The sequence below is a fragment of the Prunus mume genome, linkage group LG7, assembly GCF_029339155.1.
Source record: "Prunus mume cultivar Tortuosa linkage group LG7, ASM2933915v1, whole genome shotgun sequence".
Lineage (NCBI taxonomy): Eukaryota > Viridiplantae > Streptophyta > Magnoliopsida > Rosales > Rosaceae > Prunus > Prunus mume.
Genome location: NC_142704.1, coordinates 11,978,581 through 11,998,566, shown reverse-complemented (window position 1 = coordinate 11,998,566; position 19,986 = coordinate 11,978,581). Strand labels below are relative to the sequence as shown.

Here is a 19,986-nt window from a genome sequence, read left to right as displayed (position 1 = left end):
TTATCTCAATTTAGGATTTTTGTTGCAAATTTAGAAGGGAAAAAAAAAGTGCCTCTGATTTAGTGGAATTTATTTTCTCATTTAAATGTACCCAGAATACCAATAAAATATTATTGCAAAGTTACAAGCCAATGCCGCTTGATCTGAACTCTAAAAAAAGATATCATCTCATCCCAATATCACTTGAGCTAAAATTTATGGGCAAATTAGAAACTTAAGTATTTTGGTAATGGAAAGCCACAAAAAATCTTGAGTTTCTCTTGGAAGAGGAACTAGGAAATATGCAAAATTTTCCCAGTCATGGCAGCACAGTTGTTCTTATGGCCAGGAAGGAAGAAAATAGTCAACTGGAAATATATTGACACTGTTTTGTGGACTAACACTCTCCACAATCATCTCATCATGTGAACAACACATAACCGGTAAATATGAAAGGGAAAGCGTATATGATCACCCTACCACGGGAATTTGAGAGAGAGAGAGAGAGAGAGAGAGAGAGAGAGAGTCTTAATGCAATAAGATTCATCAGATGTTATTTTCTTTAAAATATTCATCACAATTCACAACCTAAGCAAAACTCAAGGTATACGTAAAACTTGCATGACAATGACTAATCGAGAACAAAAATATAATTTTTTGCCTGCAAGAACTATCCTCTCAATCGACCACTACTGCTTTGACCCAAATGCTTTAGAAGCAGCAACATTCCCTGGAGCACAGTCCCCCTGAGGCAATGGAGGGAAGAAAGGAGGAAGCAATTTAGCCAAGCAATTCGCATCAATTGATTGGAAAGGCTTGCAACAAGCAGAGCCTTGCATCAATATGATATAATACACCTAATTATTAGGTAAATATAACATAATGTACCTAAATACTACGTAAATATAACATAATGTACCTAAATACTAGGTAAATATAAGATAATGCACCTAAATACTAGGTAAATATAAAATAATGTACCTAATTACTAGGTAAATATAACATAATGTACCTAACACATAAGTAGCATACTCTACTATACCAGATAATACTTTCTTGTAATACTTTTTTGTCTCAAAGAGCATGAATTTGAATCCTACTTCCCCTGGTAATACTTTCTTGTCTCAAGGCAAATTTTGTCAAGCACAATTGAAATATGTGATATATGTGTAGTATTCACTCCTTTTTTGGTTTATTCATCACTGTGTGTGCTGTGGTTGTAGACAAATGCAGTTCCTCAATGATATTATGAACTCAGGAAGCTTCTGCTACAAGTTTCCCTTCTTAATCTAGATTATGTATTTGATTTTAGTCTATATTTGGCCAAAGTTTCTAATCTTCTTCTTTTTACAGCGAGTCGAGGAGGCATTCGCTTTCTGGGGTACTCAGAAGGTGATCTGGTCCATCCTGCTGAGTGTAAGCAGCAGTTACTCGAGAAAGCTAGGCGTCATAGAGTCAATGTTTGTACTTTCATGGTAACCACTTTGGTTCTTGATGTAATTTCTTTTTCCTTTATCTACTACAGCTGAAGCATGCAAATTCTCTTATGAATTTCTGTAATCTTTGCAATATATAAATTTCTCATATATCCTTTACTCCTTTCTCTTCTCTTTATAAATTTAAATTAATTGTCTGAGAAAAAAAAAATATGATAATTTTTTGTATTATAATAGGTTTACCATGAGTAGCCGAAATAGACAATAACTGATCTTATACAAATCTGAGAGGCAACTTGCTCCAATTTATATTATCATTGGTGTGGTCATCAATAACTGATCTTATACAATTATGTTTTGCAGGGATGTCTGCGGAAACTTGATCCCGGGTACTATCTGCTAAAGAGAATATCACTCCGGTTCATCCCAGGGAATCAACTGATTTCCCCAAATCAGACTTGACAGATTCTTCCCCCCCAAGATCAACGACATATTAGCTAGAATTGATTCATAACATATATGAGATTATTGTACTTACCATGTATTGCTTCTTTCTGTAAATAGACTTGAGAAAGTCTACTCTCTGTACATTATATACGGCTGCAATACAGAAACCAAATCACACTGGTTGATTCAATTACTCTCCTTCTCTATCTCTCATCTCCCCTCTCCCGAACTCTGCTTTCTTATATGGTATCAGAGCTCTTCAGAGCCAAAGCTCACGTTTTTCGATCCTACCCAATCAAATGGCAAACACACCCAAGTCTGGAGAATCAAGTCATATTGATATGACAAAACTGATTTCTGAAATGTCAAAGCTTGCCTCACCCCCATTCTCATTCCCATCCTTGCCCACCTCTTTCAACATCTCATCTCTGTTCCCAATTCCCATGGACAGAACCAACTATTTGAGTTGGAAATCACAATTTGAAGACGTATTGGAGATGCATGGCCTTGCAGAGGTCATCAAGAAAACCACAGACCCACCCAAAGTGCAAGAAGATGGCTCTGTGCATCCTGAGTTCGCCAGAGACAAACTGGTCCTGAGTTGGATCAAGGCGACTTCCTCCTCTTCCATAAAGATTCTACTCATCCCGTGTACCACCGCCTATCAGCTTGGAATCTTCTGGGCAAGCGCCTCTCACCCCTTGCAGGTACCGTGTGCGGATCCTTCGAGACCAAATTCGCACCCTCAGAAGGACAACACCACAACTGTGATCGACTACCTCAACCATGCCAAATCACTTCTTGATTCCCTCATACAAGCTGGTGCAACAATGGATGATGATGAATTCGTTAGCTATGTTCTAGACGGACTTGGACTTGAATACAAGGAGTTAGCCACCACACTCCACTTGCACCCAGATATTGGTTTTGACCAGTTTTATGATCTCGCTCTCAGAGAAGAACAATTACAGAAACGCATGTCGCTCAACGTGGCCTCAGGTGTTGCTATGGCTGCTGATCGAATGCCCAATGAGCGAAAACTTCATTCAAACTCCGCTGGTCGCCATCACAACCCCTGGCACGGATCTGGACGAGGACGTGGACGTGGCAGAAATTGGATTCAAGGGCACAATGGGCAAACAGATCCGTGGAAATCAACCCAAGGAAATTGGCCACAAGGACACAACACTCAGCCTCGCGACCAGCAGATTGCACCATCTGCCCCTTCTCACGCAACTCTTACAGATGGACGTCCACCACTCCTTCCAACACCACCTGGCAATTCTCCAAATACCCAGGCTCAAGTCATTTGTTATCGGTGTGATAGGCCTGGTCACATAGCCCGCTTCTGTCCAGATCGTAAGCCTCATGCCTACGTGGCTGAAAATGTTGTCAACCCGTCTCCTTCTACTGATGATATGGCAAACCTCAATTGGTGTCTTGACTCCGGTGCTACCCATCACATGACCGCCCACACCGCTTCTCTACCGCATGCCCAGCCTTACACAGGTACTGATACAATTGTTGTTGGCAATGGGAATCAGTTAGCAATAACACATATTGGCAATACTAAAGTGACCGGGTTACATAAGTCCTTACACCTTAATGAAGTGCTATGCGTACCTGCAATACGAAAGAATTTGATATCTATTCGTCGTTTTTGTCGTGATAATGACTGTTTCTTTGAGTTGGATGCTAATGGTTTTAATGTCAAGGACATCAAGACGGGGACGGTACTTCTTATCGCAGTAGTTCTGATGGGCTTTATCACATTCAGGCAACCCCACATCTTGCTCGTCAACTTGCATTCTATGGAGAGCACATGACACAGGAAGTGTGGCATGCACGCCTTGGACATCCATCTCATTCAGTTTTTACAACCTTGTTGAATAAGTATCATTTACCTGTTAATGGTACCATTATCTCCAATAAAAATTGTCATATTTGCCCATTGGGAAAATCTTGTAGACTGCCTTTTGAATACAGACAGCTTCATGCTCAATCCCCATTAGCACTTTTACATCTTGACGTATGGGGGCCCACGCCGGTCTCCTCAAATTTTGGATACCGTTATTATTTGTCCATTGTTGATGACCACACTCGGTTCACTTGGCTATATCCTTTAGCTAAGAAGTCAGATGTCTTTCCTACGTTTATTACCTTCAAAAAGATGGTGGAAAATCGGTTTAGTTCTAAAATCAAGCAGTTGCAGGTTGATGGTGGAGGTGAATTTATCAACAAATTATTCCTCACATTTTTACGTGATCATGGCATATCGCATCAAATTTCTTGTCCCTACACTCCCCAACAAAATGGAGTGGTGGAAAGGAAGCATCGCCATATTGTTGCAATGGGTCTCTGTCTCTGGCCCAATCGCGATTGCCTCTTAGTTTTTGGGTTGAAGCCTTCTCCACTGCAGTTTTTCTGATCAATCGCTTACCAACACCGCAGCTTGATAATCTGTCTCCCTATGAGAAGCTCCTTCACCGTTCACCAGATTACAAATTTCTCAAAAGTTTTGGATGTACTTGCTTTCCCCACCTGGTGCCATACAACAAGCATAAGTTATCTTTTAAATCTCTTCCATGTGTATTTCTTGGTTATGACGATCACTATAAGGGTTATCGCTGTCTTGATCCTTTTTCAGGTCGCATCTATACGTCTCGGAATGTGACCTTTGATGAAACAACCTTCCCTTACAAGCAGCCCCAGCTTCCATCTCCCTTGCACTCAAATGGGCTTCAACCTCTCTCTCTTGCCGACCAGCCCATATCTCTTGGGCCCTCTAATTCTCTGGTCAGCCCTTCTTCCTCATATCCTCATCTCTTAATCCCACAGCCCATCACTTCCCTATTTCTTCTGACCCTATCACTCCCCCAATTCCTTCGACACCCCTTGTTCTCCCCTCTGTCCTCTTCAGATCCCCAACGACACGACCACGAACCCACCGATCCTTCTCTGTATCCAGATCCCCTTCCCCCCTTTCCACTGAAACCTCGCCGCCCTTTCCACAGAACCTCGCTGCCCATTTCCACAGCACCCATCACCGCCTTTCCACGCACTCCATCGCCTCAATTTCCCTAGACCTATCCTTCGACTCTGACGGAACAACCCCACCCCTTACCCCACCTCCCACTTCTTCACCTCTTGACCCATCGATTTTCCCTAACTCTCCCGATACACCCAATCCTCCACAAAAATTCAAGAGTCTCCAAACCATTGTCCCATTTGGTCCAGAACCCAAACCCCTCTACTCTAAAACCAGCCCTCATCCCTTACCCCTTGCCCTTTCTGCTGAAGCTTCTGATCCCATGTCCCTTGAACCTACCAGCTTTACCCATGCTTCCAAACACAGCCACTGGCGCGATGCTATGCACGATGAATATACTGCACTCATGAAGAATCAGACTGGTCCTTAGTTCCTGCCACCTCCCGCATGAATATTGTGGGGTGCAAGTGGGTCTTCAAAGTTAAACGGAGGGCAGATGGCTCAATTGACAGATACAAGGCTCGTCTTGTTGCCAAGGGTTTCAATCAGAAGGAAGGCTTTGATTATGCGGAAACTTTTAGCCCGGTGGTCAAACCGGCTACCATTCGCACTATATTGTCTCTGGCACTTTCCTACAATTGGCCTCTTCAACAATTGGATGTTCGTAATGCCTTCTTGAATGGGTACTTGCAAGAGGAGGTCTACATGAAACAACCCCCTGGGTTTCATGATCCCTCTCACCCTCAGTATGTTTGTCGGCTCCACAAGGCTCTGACGGCCTTAAGCAGGCACCTCGAGCTTGGTTCCAACGTCTTAGTGCCTTTCTCCTTGCCCAAAGACTTTGTTCACAACCACTCTGATGCATCGCTCTTTATTCGTCGCTCCTCTTCCTGCACAGTGTATGTTCTAGTGTATGTGGATGACATCATTGTTACTGGCTCTCCCTCACCAAGTGTAAACCACTTCATTGATCAACTATGTTCAACTTTTGACAGCCGCCGTATGGGTGAGCTCAACTTCTTCCTTGGCATGGAAATTAATCGGTTTTCTGACCATTTATTTCTCTCTCAGACTCGCTATGCAGTGGATTTATTGACCCGGTTTCATTTGACTGAATGCAAACCATCTCCTACTCCTTTGCCCTCTGACACTCGGCTCTCTTGTCTGGATGGTGATCCCTTGCCTGATCCATCCACCTATCGGAGTATGGTGGGTGGCCTCCAGATCTTACCTTGTCCAGACTGATATTTCCTTCACACAACCAGTCTGCCAGTTTATGCACAACCCTCGAACCTCTCATCTTCAAATTGTCAAGCGCATTTTTCGGTACATTAAAGGTACACTTGAGCAAGGTCTTATCTTCCATAAGTCCCATGATTTTTCCTTACGGAGTTTCTCTGACGCTGATTGGGCTGGTTCTGTTGATGATCGCCGGTCTACTACTGGTGCTTGTGTTTTCCTTGGCCCCAATCCTTCTCATGGACGCCAAGAAACAGCCATCTGCTTTCGCCTAGTATCAAGTGAATATAGAGCTCTTGCACATACTGCAGCCGAACTTCGCTGGTTTGGTTACTTGTTTCGTGAACTGGCATTCCTTCGCTCTGCCCCCTGCATCTATGTTGACAATCTCTCTGCTCTCTATATGGCTGCCAACCCTATTTTTCATGCTCGCACCCGGCATATCGAGATCGACTACCACTTTGTTCGTGAATTAGTTGCTCGAAAGGCTCTTCGTACCTCCTATGTTCCTTCCTCTCATCAGCTTGCTGACATATTTACTAAAGGTCTCGGTCGTAATCGGTTTTCACTTCTCAAATCCAAGCTTAATCTCCGCGTTGCTCCGCTACGCTTGAGGGAGGGTAAAGAGAATATCACCCGGTTCATCCTGGGAATCAACTCGATTTCCCCAAATCAGACTTGACAGATTCTTCCCCACCAAGATCAACGACATATTAGCTAGAATTGATTCATAACATATATGAGATTATTGTACTTACCATGTATTGCTTCTTTCTGTAAATAGACTTGAGAAAGTCTACTCTCTGTACATTATATACGGCTGCAATACAGAAACCAAATCACACTGGTTGATTCAATTACTCTCCTTCTCTATCTCTCATCTCCCCTCTCCCCCTGAACTCTGTTTCTTATGCATTTTGTTAGAAATAGTTTTGGGAAACTGATATGAACTTTATGGATGAAGAAACTTATGGAGTCTTAAAGTGGATGAGAGAAGATTTTGGTGTTAGATCTATTTTACCAAGTATGGAGTAAGAAAGCAACAATGCAAAAGGATTCTGGCTTGTAACTTGAAAGTTCTTGAGGGCTAAAACAGATTTCCTCTTTGCCCTAGGAGTGAGGGCTTACAATGCAAAAGGTATAGACGCGCGACTATACAATTTAATAAATAAAAAAATTAAGAAAAAAGCACCATCTTTGTTGCATTAGTTTATACTCTAGAGATATTAATTTGCTAGTTTCAACATATCCAAAGTAGATATTAATCGGCCATTATATAATAATTTAATATATATTATTTTTATTCAATAATATGTGAGAATTATTTGTATAATATGTGAATTTTGTGTGTCTTATTGAAAATTTTATAAAAAATACATGTATTAAACATGGGAAATACTTATTACAATACGAGTATTGTATGTTTACTTTTTTTTTAAAATGTGAATTTTATCGAGTCTTTAAGACATGTATAGAATATGGATGCATTATTGAAAAATACGTACATACGTGTATCATAGAGTATTAAACGTGAAAGTGCTAAATTCTTTAAACTAGAAATAACTCTGGAAAAGTAAAAAATTAAACAAGGACAATAAGACTCGGGTAATGGCCTAATAGTAATGGATAATGTTATAAACTATTCTTATCGATAAACGAAAAATCAGGAAAAAAATTTAAAAGAAAAAAAGGATCACTATATATATTTGTTATTTAAAAAAAATAGAATATCTAACAGTATAGCCGTGCGGCTATACGCTATAAATGCAATACAATGACTACGAGATAGAATGGATTTCCTTGAATCCATTCGAACACGAGCCGTCTTCTAGCCCCTCTCTCTCTCTCTCTCTCTCTCACTTAGACATAACTGGCGACCTCTCTTCTTTAATCCTCATCTCTCTCTCTCTCTCTCTCTCTCTCTCATAGCACCATCGTCTATCTCGTCCCTGACCTTGGAGATTCCAAAATGGCTTTTTTTTTTCTAGGCACTAGCGCCTGCCTAAACCGCCTAGACCGCTTAGCGCCCACCTATTGACCTCCTAGCAACTTCCTAGACCGCCTATAAATGGAATGTGTTAGAGAGTATAGCCGGCCGGCTATACTCTTACAAGATAGCCGTTCGGCTATACTATTTAAATAGAATATTTTAAACTGTACCACGCTCCCAGTCACCACCATCTTCTTCGTCATTGTCATCATCGTCGTAAAATTCCGAAGAATTATTGTCTGATCCCAAAACTGGATGAAATTCTGAAGAGTTGTGGGAGAAATTTAGAGCAGGGTTTGTTGTTGTTGTCTTGTTGATAGTAACACTCGTCAAGTGTCCAAATTGGCGGTTGCGTACTACAAAGCCCTCCTATTTTCCCTACCAATACACCGCGTTTCAACTTTTTCACCATTGATGATCCTAGCGGCCGCCTAGTGAAAGCCTAGCAACCGCCTACCCCGCCTAGCCCCAGCCTAGCCTCCTAGCTCCCGCCCTAGACCGCCGAGCAACCGCCTAGACTACTTAGTGCCCGCCTAGCAACCGCCTAGACAGCCTAGCGACCGCCTAGCAACCGCCTAGACTGCCAAGCCCGCCTAGCCCGCCTAGCCCGCTTACTTCACTTAGCCTGCCTAGCGCCCGCCTAGGCCATTTATTCCGTAATATTAACAATATGAGTGAGTGTGTTCAAGGATTTAACTTGTCAAGAAGATTTCCGAACAACAACAGATAACCCAGAGAAGTTTCATGGAGTTATCACAATGGTGGCTCTTGGCCAAGTAAGTCTCATGGAGATGGTGTTATCACAATGTGCTATTTGCATTAGCTCTTTATCTTTTCTGTTCTTTTTGTTCATGTCTTGTTTTGATTTGTCTCTGTTACGTGCTATGTTTATTCATTTTAACACCTCTAGTAGTCATTTTCACCATTAAAGTATAAAGGTTTTTGCTTAAATATTGGTGGCTCAAGGCTGGTTTTGTTAGTTTCCGTTGATTTGTAAAACTTTCGGATAATGTCCCCTGTGTCTATTTGCTTGATATTACAATTTGCAGTTATATTTTTCTACTTGAAGCCTAGTGCTAGTTCTATTTGACTGAGACCTTTCAATTACATTTCATGAACATTAGTACCCACTTTATGTGAGTAGGCTAGTTATTGTTTTTATTTAGTAAACTAGGCTACAAGCACTACTTACCTGACATAGTATCTTTTATTTTAAACATCTTTATTTGCTGATTGTAACCACTTTTCCAATCGAAATCTTCGGGTATATAAATGTTGTGGGTTACATTTCTGAATGTAATTTGGGAAAGCGTGCCAAATGGTTGTGCTATTCATGATATTTTGATGCTTGTTCACAGAATTCTGACTTATGTGTTTGTTCTAAAACAATTGGTTAATGTTGTTGCATCTGTCTTGTAGCACTGCTGTGGTTGCTTACTGCAGCATGTATCAAGACGGGGAGGCCTCGACTCGCTAAGAGAGCAATTGAAGAGGTGGAGCAGCGGCTCTCAAAAGACGGGTGGCTGAATACTATGACGGCAAGGCAGGGAGATATGTCGGAAGCAAGCGAGGAAGTACTGCACTGGAGCATCTCAAGATATCTGGTAGCTAAACTGATTATCGAGAACCCAGCCAATCTTTCACTAATCCCTCTTGAAGAGGACAAGAAGATAGCCAAGCCAAGGCTCACCCGCTCCGCTTCCTTTTGAGTCAAACCAATGGCAGCAGATACATGATGGCATTACAGGTATATGAGATTTCTCTTTACCCATGAATGCCGGAGGGAAACTAGCTGATTAAGCTGATTGAGCTGCAGTTTTGTGATTCATTAACATGATTTGCTAGTATGCTACTGAGATATACAACCCCTACATTTTCCTTTTCAGTTTCTTAATATCTGGTTTTGAATAGTAAATGGTCTATAGGCATTTTGGAACCTAATGCAACATGGCTGTTGTTCTGCTTACCAATTATTTCACTAAGTATTTCAAGCTTTTATGGTGGGAATTTGCCTCCTATTTTCCTGCCAAATTCAGTTTGATAGGTGTGCAAATATTTTTCTTTGTGTTGTTGATAAAATTATTTTTACAAATGTGCCAAATTGTGATTTGGGGAAATAAGTAATGTGAGAAACAATATATATTCAAAAGGCTTGTAGCTCAAGTGGTTAAGACAAGTTCAGATTTGTTTTCCTCTCAATATATAGACAAGGGCAAAAATAACTATACATAATGACTCTTAAAACACCTCGACCCTCAAGTTCAGATTTGAACAAGTGTCGAAGTCTGTACTTTTACTCTTTGGCAGCTGATTATGGCTTTGAGCCCAATGCTCTCGACCCTGTATGTTCTTTGTTCTTCAGGTGATTTCTTTCTGTAAAATTACTACTGGATCTTGTTAAGAAATGGTGGGGAGAAAATGAAAATTAGTCTTGGGGTTGCAATTTTCTCTTCTTGTTTGCACTTTTGGTTCAAAATTTTGGGGTCTTTAGATTTTGGGCTTGAACTTGAGTTGCTAGTTGTGGACCAAATTTGGGTTATGTGATTTGAACTGATTTTGTTATACGACGTCTCTCCTGTTGCCATATCTCATTTTCAAAATGATAATGTGAACCAGTTTGAGTAGTGGACTGCTTGTAGGGGTGTTCATGAAACTAGAACTATATGATGCTCAATGGAAGAGTGACAAATTTTCCGAGTTAGAATTTAGAAATAGGTGCAGACATGAAAGGAGTTCGTTATTGCAAAGTACCTTGCCTGCTAGAGGTGCCGTTGATTGTCTGTTTTAAAAAATTGTTGTTTCTGTCTGTAAGGATAGCATCTTTGCCTTTGAAACAGATTATGGCAAAGATTAGTGCTGAGGTATTATTACGTAGTTAAAGACTAGATTGTTTATCGTAAGGCATGTTTTGTCTCACCATCTATATTATAAGGCAGGATGCCTTTAGCTGAGCCGAGATTCTTCTGTGTTCATGTTCCTTTTTCCTTTGTCTTAGAAAACTTTCAATTTCTTCATTGGTGATTGGCCATTGTCATAGGTTTTTTTGGTAGATATCCGTTTTGTTGAATAATTTCTATACTTGATGTACGTTAAGTGTTTCGAAGGCTAATGGCACAAAGTTGTGATGGCAGATTAAGAGGGCGACAGAGTCTGCTGAAGGTTGTGTGAAAGACTTCATCTTTGGATCAAAAAGGCAACCTGAAAGAGAAATTGAGAAGCTGGCCCTTAACAGTGCAAAGGAATATCATTAGTCTTTTTTTTGGGAAACAAAAAAAGAAGAACATCCTTAATTAAATAGGCAGTTAACAATGTATTGAGAATGATTCTACTGTTCTTGTTAGTTTTATGTGGTGATATTTGGACCTTATGTGGTGATATTTCATGTTTTGTTTCATTTCATGTATGATCTTCACCTTGCTGCTGAGATAAAACCAAATTCAGTATGGATATGATTCTTGGGCATTTGAGCAGTGTTTTATAATTTTGGAATCCTTTGCATTATTTGGAAATGGCCACATAACGATAGAAATTCTTATTAGATCGATTAACAGATAATCCTATTCGAAAAATTAACGGCACGTGAATGTTGTCATATATATGCAAATACATATACAAATTGAAAATAGATGGTTTCAACTAGGAACATCTTTTAAAGAAATATTCTTTTTAGTATTTTTTTTTTCTCATGTGGTACAAGACTACACATATATAAATAGAAAATAGATGGTTTCAACTGTTGGCAAGTCCTTACTTAGTTAGGATTTTGGTTCCTTATTTCATTAGAATTTTGGTTACTTACCAATTATTATTTAGTCCTATTGTGATAGAGATTTACTTCCTATTGTAATTTAGATATATTTCCTATTTTATTTAGGGTTAACACATCTTTGTACTTGTATAAATACCTCCATATTGGAAAAAAAATAAAAATATGAGCGTATCTGAGTATAACTGAATATTTGCCCTACTTTGTTTGACATCAACTAGGAATATCTTTTAAAGAAATATTCTTTTTATCTACTACTGAGGGGAGTGAAGATGAAGACACACATCTCCAATGTCCTCTCCTTGACCTCCTCTGTTTGTACTCAGACTTCATAAACAAATTCACTTGAAACACAAAACCAAGCAGAGAAAATGGATGAGTTTGGTCCTCAAAATCTCTTTGCCTCAGAATCTGACCACATGCCCTCACAAAATTCCTTAAGCTGCTCAAAATCTCTTTGCCTCAGAAGCCATTTCTCTGGTTTTACAGGTAAAAAATGAAATAGAAAAAGAATACTTGTGAGCTCTATTTCTTCAGTTAATTTCTCTCTTCTTGCATATTGGTCTAAACTTGTCATAATTTACGAGGCACAATATTCTTGCAACCTTGACCCTTTCATACCATACTTTGTCATTAACTACGTTGGTCGGTTATTATTCAAGCCAGATAGTAATGGATAATGATGTAAACTAATCTCATCAATAAACGAAAGTCAGGGAAAAAATTTAAAAGAAAAAAGGGATCCCACTATATGTATTTATACCCGGTGTTTTAATTTAAAAAAAAATAGATTTGTTTTGACATGTGGTGTATAAATATAATTATTAAATAGTATAGCCGAGCGGCTACACTATAGAATATATTAAAGGTATAGCCGTGCGGCTATATCATACGAATATAATATCTAAAAGTATAGTATATCATATGAATATCATATCTAAAAGTATAGCCGGGCGGCTATACAATATGAATAGAATATCCAAACGTATAGCTGCGCGGCTATACGCTAGGAGATAAATTCATTCGAACACGAGCTGTCTTCTAGCCCCTCTCTCTCGCTCAGACATAACTAGCGACCTCTCTTCGTCAATCCTCATCTCTCTCTCTCATAGCACCATCGTCATCTCTTGGACATTCCAAAATGGATTTTTTTTTTTGGAGTTTCACTAAAACACCCAAAATGGAGGTTGAAATTATAAAAAAACCCAACACCCAAAACACTTTATAAACACACCCAAAATCCATCATTACACACACTCAAAACCCATTTATAAACACACCCAAAAAGTTGACTTTGGAGTTGATTTTGGGTGTGTTTCTATGTTTAAATAGTGCTTGGGTTTTTTTATAAATACATGTCTAGGATTGGGTTTATTTATAAATTTGTATTTTTTTTTCTAGGCTCTACCGCCTGCCTAGACTGCCTAGCGACTGCCTAGACCGCCTAGTGCTTGCCTAGCGACCGCCTAGTGACCGCCTAGGCCATTAACAATATGAGTGAGTGTGTTCAAGGATTTAACTTGTAAAGAAGATTTCCGAACAACAACAGATAACCCAGAGAAGTTTCGGCACAGACTTATCCTCTCGTGAACCACCCATTGCCTTCCCAATTCCACCAACTGCAGAACTATTCCACCCTTTGGTTTTGGGTTTTAGTATGGCTACTTTGATTAAGAACTTCAATATACGGAGATGAATCGAAGTGCTGTTTCAGTTTTTCAGTTTCTCTGTTTCTCTTACTCTCTGTTTTCTATGTTTCTCCGTCTCCGGCACAATCGGATCGCCACACTCACATGTAGATCTGCGATTTGCAGATCGCCATGATCGCTATGTGTGGTGGCTCTCGTGGGAATTGTCTTTGATGGAAAATTGGTCATTGACCATTAACATATTATTCTTTTTCATTTGGTTTTGATTTCACAATTGTGTTTCTTATTTCTTGCTCTTGTTTCACAGTTTCGTAAGAAGATATTATTGGTCCCCCCTAAGTCCTTGTTTGGGCAGCATAACATCTAAAAGTTTTATTTTTGTTGCTTGTGATTGTCGATGATCATACGTCATCTAATTGGTTCCTCTTCCATTAGTGGTTCGGGATTTTGTTCTGCACATTTCTTCATATTTTACTGTTAGAGTTGCTTTGTTGTGGCCTCCTTTTCGGAGCCTTCCTTTTTGTTGCATGGTTTTTGGCCCTATACAAGCCTTGGCAGTTACAAAGTTGGGAGCAGTTTTTGGCGGTTCATTTGATCCTCTACAAGCATTGCAATTCCAAAGTTGGGAGCAGTTACTACCGGTTTTATTGGGTGTTTTCAACGTTAACAGATAAGTTTGGAGTAGATTCTTGTGGTTTGATGGTTACTACAACACCAGATAAATTTTGCCTTGTTGGCCATGTTATGTTGTTACATTTAGAACGATCATCTTGGTGTTTTCTTTGTTACTTTTGTTTTCCTTTTGTTGTGTCATTGTGTTTATTTTTCTTGTTTTGTGGATTTGTGGATTTGTGGGTTTTGTGTCTTTAGTTTTCTTTGTTTTTTCTGCAGCTTGGTTTTAGTAGGCTTTTGTTTCTTTTTATGGTTACTTGTTTTGCTTTCGTTTTAGCATGGTTTTTTTTAGTTGTTGTCTTGTTTCAGTTTGTTTTTTAAGTTTTCTAATAAGGTTCTTCTACACTCAGTTTTGCGTAGTTGTGTTCTTATTTTTGTTTTAAGTAGACATTTGTAGGTTGTCGGTTAAGTTCTCATGGTGTGTATGCACTGTTCTTTTTTCTTTTCTTTTATTTTGTTTCCAGCTTTTGTGCTTCTAACTTTATTTTTTAACCTTTTGTTTGGGTTTTGTTGGCTAGTTCTCTTTTCTTACTGTTCATCCACAACCAAACTTGCATGGAACATGGCATATACATATCAAAACCAGTGTCACGTGTTCCCTCATATATACAAACGTCACCTTTACATAACACAACATACATGCCTTATTCTTTCATGAATTACATATAGTACATGCAAGCAGCTGACCCGGTAAACAGCAACTAGAATGATACTCGAATATCAAGCAATGTCATCAACTGAGAAATGAACTCTGGGTGGCCCGTCCACGCTGCTCCAGTAACCAAATTTCCATCCGTGAAGCAACAATCTATTGGATCAGGTTCCAGCCATGTTGCTCCCGAAAAAACCACATTAAGCTTAACCGCTGGATACGCAGTACATTTCTTTCCCTAAAATTTAGCCAGTTAACAACAATTAGGACATGATTAAAAAAAGTTCATAATGTGAAAATAAGTAAATCAACCCTCAATCAGAAGAATCAGCAAAAGGCAAACAGATTACAACTTCAAGGTGGTTTCTTTTTTACCTTGTCATAAAATACTCACTCAGTAAATCAACCCTCTTACAAAAATGATGATACTCCCAACTCTTCCTAACACCTGAAAAACTGAAACTGCCTAACTCAGCCAAGCCTTTTGGTTTTCCTTACTAGGTAATTTCTTGTTTTACCCCATTCTTAAACCATTCCATCTAGCATAGATTTTTACTGCATATATTCCTTCAGAGAATTCTGCATTACAGTACGCACCTTCTGACTTTTATATTACAGCACAAATGTTCATGCACTAACTGGCAAGCTTGCTCATCAACACCCACAACAGAACAAACATTTGAATTTACGATCAACTACATTGATAGTGAGTAAAAGAACAAATAAATCCACAGATTAACTGTATATTTTCTTTTTGGTTAAACTTCCCACACAAAAATTAATTTTACTCTAGCATTTTAGTTGATGTTAAAAAGCGTAAAAGTTATGTAATCTACATTATAAATGTATATCTGCCACGGAAATGCTATAATGAGGGGTTGTGGGTGAGGGGTTCAATACCGCCATCCAATAATATAAAGGAAATTTTGAACTTAAAACTTTTTTAATGATTGGATGGTTGGATGGTTGGATTGAACCCCTCACTCAAACCCCCCACTCAGATCCCCCTCATTGTAGCATCTCCCATATCTACCATATCATGCTTGGACTTTAAAATTCCAAAATTTATAATCTCAATTTTGTTATATGATTTTGGATTGTTAATGAGGATTTTGCGTCCTTGTTTGTGTGCCTAACAAATTAACTTTATATTATTGATTCTGCATTTTGTACACTTTCAACTCATTTAGTTTCAGAAATCAACTTATTGAACTTCTGGACAGCATGGGACTGATCCCAACAACATGGGACCCATCCCTATTAAAAGATGAGCTATAGATACAATAAAACTACACTGTCACCTAAACAGGAATTACAAGCTTCGCTTTGTTTCAGTTGAACCCAATTATTGGAGCAATTCCTTTGGTGGCATCACATGGCATTAAAGAAAGTCAGTAATATTTTTGACAATATCAATACTATGTTTGACGACGCACCGAATTGAAACGAAATGGAAATAGTCGGATTTGATTGAGAAACTTAAAGAATATGGACCAGATTGAAATTCGGATCAAATTTCTGGAAACAAAGGCGTAGCCTGGCTTAAAGGGAGTAACCTTACCTGTAGAACACCAGCAGCAGCTAAAATCTGCTGCCCGTGGCAGATGGATGCAATTGGTTTCCTGGCTTCCACAATTTGCTTGACTAATGCAATAACTTTCTCATCCAATTCCAAATATTCTGGGGCTCGACCTCCAGGGATTACAAGAGCATCATAACTTGAGACATATAGAGCTTCAAAGTCAGCTGTTAAAGTGAAATTATGGCCTGGCTTCTCACTGTATGTTCGGTCACCAGCAAGCACAGATTTCACCAGCTTTCTTCTTGGGGCAAACTGCATCAACATGGCATCCTAGAGCTTGAAGAGACTGAAAAGGCACAATTACCTCATAATCTTCCATGAAGTCCTATGAGTGTAGTTTTATCACACCAGAACATTGAAAAAACACATAGGAATGAATGATGGAACCTTATCACACCAGAATTGTGGCAAATCTGGTAAAGCCTATTAAGGTTATTTTCACTATCTTTCAGAAGTATCTGTAAAAGGGCAAATCTCAATACTATATATACTCAATATTGATCGGCATCACAATTTCATATTTCTCATTGCACTACGAAGGAAAATAAAACTTACCCCATCCTGTCTGAACCAGTTATGTTACCTCCTAGCGCCTTCAAAAAAAGCCTAAATAACTCAGGATGGCCTTCATGTGTAGCCCCAGTAATCATATTACCATCAACAACACACGCCAACAAGGTCTCGGGTTCCACCCAATAAGCACCTGCAGCAACAAGTACAGGTCTGACAGCTGGGAAGGCCGTACACTTCCTACCTTTAACTGAGCCTGCAGCTGCTAGGACAAGTTGCCCATGGCAAACCGAAGCAATTGGCTTTCAGGAGTCAGAAAACTTTCTCACCAATTCTAAAACCGACGCATCCATAGCAAGATATTCAGGTGCCCGTCCTCCTGGTATTATTAATCCATCATATTTGTTAAATTCAATGTCATCAAATGTTGCATTGAGTGCGAAATTGTGACCACGTGATTCAGAATAAGTCTGCAACCAAAGAAAAAAAAAATACAGAAAACCAAAAAACATATTAAAACAAAGGGGGACCAGAAAGACATGTAGCATTTGAAGATTTGTAAATTAAACACAGATCACGATTCAGCGAACCTAGGTAGCCCATTATCAGATTATTTTCACTTAGAGACGAGGGCACTAATGCAATTTTGTTTATTGAATATGGTGTACGCAGTGACGTCGGAGCCAAGAATTTGTTCACGCTGTCTTGTCCCCAGAACTCAAGCTCAATACAGGTTGGTTCTCTAGCTCATAATGAATGAGCAAGCACTCTAACAAAACTCCTAACATGCGTTCTTGTTTGAGCTTACTTTAGTCTCGCTGTCCACACAACCTAGAACTATAACCTACGGGTTGCTATTTGTCAATCTAATAGAGTGGCTCTACTCAACAATAAAACTTATTCATTTTGTCTATAATTAAGGCTACCAAAGATTGGCTGATGCAAAAAACTAAAGTTGAAAGCGTGACGTTCGTTCGTAAACTTGACAAACTAATTTCCAGTCCCAACAGATTCCAAATTTTAGAGGAGGCAACATAATCCCATATGTGAGAATTTTAAGCACTTCAATCTTTGAGACAAATTTCTTGTTTTGGGTTTACAAATTCAAGTGAAGTAAGCATTCAGTCTTCAATCTAATTGAGTGTGCTTAATTACAGAGCATGGAAAAGACCAATTGACAGTGCTCAAGTGATGTAATGAGGCTAAAGAAAACGATTTTCATTAAAAATAGAAAAAGGAAAAGGCAAAAGAAGCAGAGGTGGGTGACCTGGTGAGCAGGAGAAAGTTGATGAATGGCTGTGCGACAGATATCACCAGCTTTCTTGCCAGGACAGACGGCATCAACGGACACTCCATATGCCTGCAGTGCTTAAAATGGAACCATCGCCTCGTAGTCTTCCACGTACTCCCCCAATACCAACAACACCCTGCGTTCGCCTTTCGCCATTTTCTTGGTATTTGAGAGAGAGAGAGAGGGAGAGAGAGAATTTGGTTGGACTAAACTCTCAGATGGACAAAGGAATAGAATATGTTAAACGTATAGCCGCCCGGCTATACAATATAAATAGAATACCGAATAGTACAGCTGTGCGGCAATACTCCTTAAATAGAATATCTAATAGTATAGCCGCGCGGCTGAACTCTATAAATGGAATGTACAAAACAGGATAGCCGAATATGAACAGAATATTCCAAACGTATAGCCGTCCGGCTATACTCTATAAATAGAATGTGTCAACAGTATAGCCGTTCGGCTATACTATTTAAATAGAATATTTTAAACTGTACCACGCTCCCAGCCACCACCATCTTCTTCGTATTGTCATCATCGTCGTAAAATTCCGAAGAATTATTGTCCGATCCCAAAACTGGATGAAATTCTGAAGAGTTGTGGGAGAAATTCAGAGCAGGGCTTCTTGTTGTTGTCTTGCTGATAGTATTACTCGTCAAGTCTCCAAATTGGCGGTGGCGTGCTACAAAGCCCTCCTATTTTCCCTACCAATACACCGCGTTTCAACTTTTTCACCATTGATGATCCTAGCGGCTGCCTAGTGACCGCCTAGCAACCACCTAGAGACCGCCTACCCCGCCTAGCCTTAGCCTAGCCGCCTAGTGCCCGCCTAGACCTCCTAGCTCCTACCTAGACCGCCTAGCAACCGCTTAGACCGCCTAGCACCCGCCTAGTGACCGCCTAGCGCCCGCCTAGAGACCGTGATACCCGCTTAGCCCTCGGCCTAGCCGCCTAGTGCCCGCCTAGACCGCCTAGCGCCCGCCCAGACCGCCTAGCAACCGCCTAGACCTCCTAGTGCCCGCCTAGTGACCGCCTAGACCGCTTAGACTGCCTAGGGCCCGCCTAGACCGCGCCTGCCTAGCAACCGCTAGACCTCCTAGCGCCCGCCTTAGACCGCTTAGTGCCGCCTAGCGCCCGCCTAGTGACCGCCTTAGATCGCTTAGCCTCAGCCTAGCGCCCGCCTAGGCCATTTCTTCCGTAATATTAACAATATGAGTGAGTGTGTTCAAGGATTTAACTTGTAAAGAAGATTTCCGAACAACAACATATAACCTAGATAAGTTTCATGGAGTTATCACAATGGTGGCTCTTGGCCAAGTAAGTCTCATGGAGATGGTGTTATCACAATGTGCTATTTGCATTAGCTCTTTATCTTTTCTGTCTCTTTTGTTCATGTCTTGTTTTGATTTGTCTCTGTTACGTGCTATGTTTATTCATTTTAGCACCTCTCGTAGTCATTTTCACCATTAAAGTATAAAGGTTTTTGCTTAAATATCGGAGGCTCAAGGCTGGTTTTGTTAGTTTCCGTTGATTTGTAAATCTTTCGAATAATGTCCCTTGTGTCTATTTGCTTGATATTACAATTTGCAGTTCTATTTTTCTACTTGAAGCCTAGTGCTAGTTCTATTTGACTGAGACCTTTCAATTACATTTCATGAACATTAGTACCCACTTTATGTGAGTAGGCTAGTTATTGTTTTTATTTAGTAAACTAGGCTACAAGCACTACTTACCTGACATAGTATCTTTTATTTTAAACATCTTTATTTGCTGATTGTAACCAC

At 39.8% G+C, this 19,986-nt stretch overlaps 1 protein-coding gene and 1 pseudogene across 4 annotated transcripts in view; one reads left to right on the top strand and one right to left on the bottom strand.

The window, feature by feature from the left end:
• Window positions 1-11,561, top strand: part of LOC103336655 (uncharacterized) — a 69,724-nt gene extending 58,163 nt beyond the window's left edge. For 2 of the 3 annotated variants that reach the window (XM_089041409.1, XM_089041407.1), the window contains one exon: window positions 11,212-11,561. In XM_089041409.1, coding sequence (XP_088897535.1) covers window positions 11,212-11,248 — 37 coding nt within the window. In that variant the 3' untranslated portion in view covers window positions 11,249-11,561. Of the gene's footprint in view, window positions 1-11,184 lie in introns of all 3 variants that reach the window. The other variant, XM_089041408.1, reaches the window with a different exon arrangement.
• Window positions 11,562-14,718: 3,157 nt separating this feature from the next.
• Window positions 14,719-18,391, bottom strand: LOC103336654 (protein DJ-1 homolog D-like; annotated as a pseudogene). The gene is made up of 4 exons (XR_016122224.1): window positions 18,179-18,391; window positions 16,935-17,381; window positions 16,381-16,726; window positions 14,719-15,057 (listed from the first exon to the last, which is right to left on the bottom strand). The product of XR_016122224.1 is annotated as a protein DJ-1 homolog D-like (transcript).
• Between the last annotated feature and the right edge of the window lie 1,595 nt (window positions 18,392-19,986).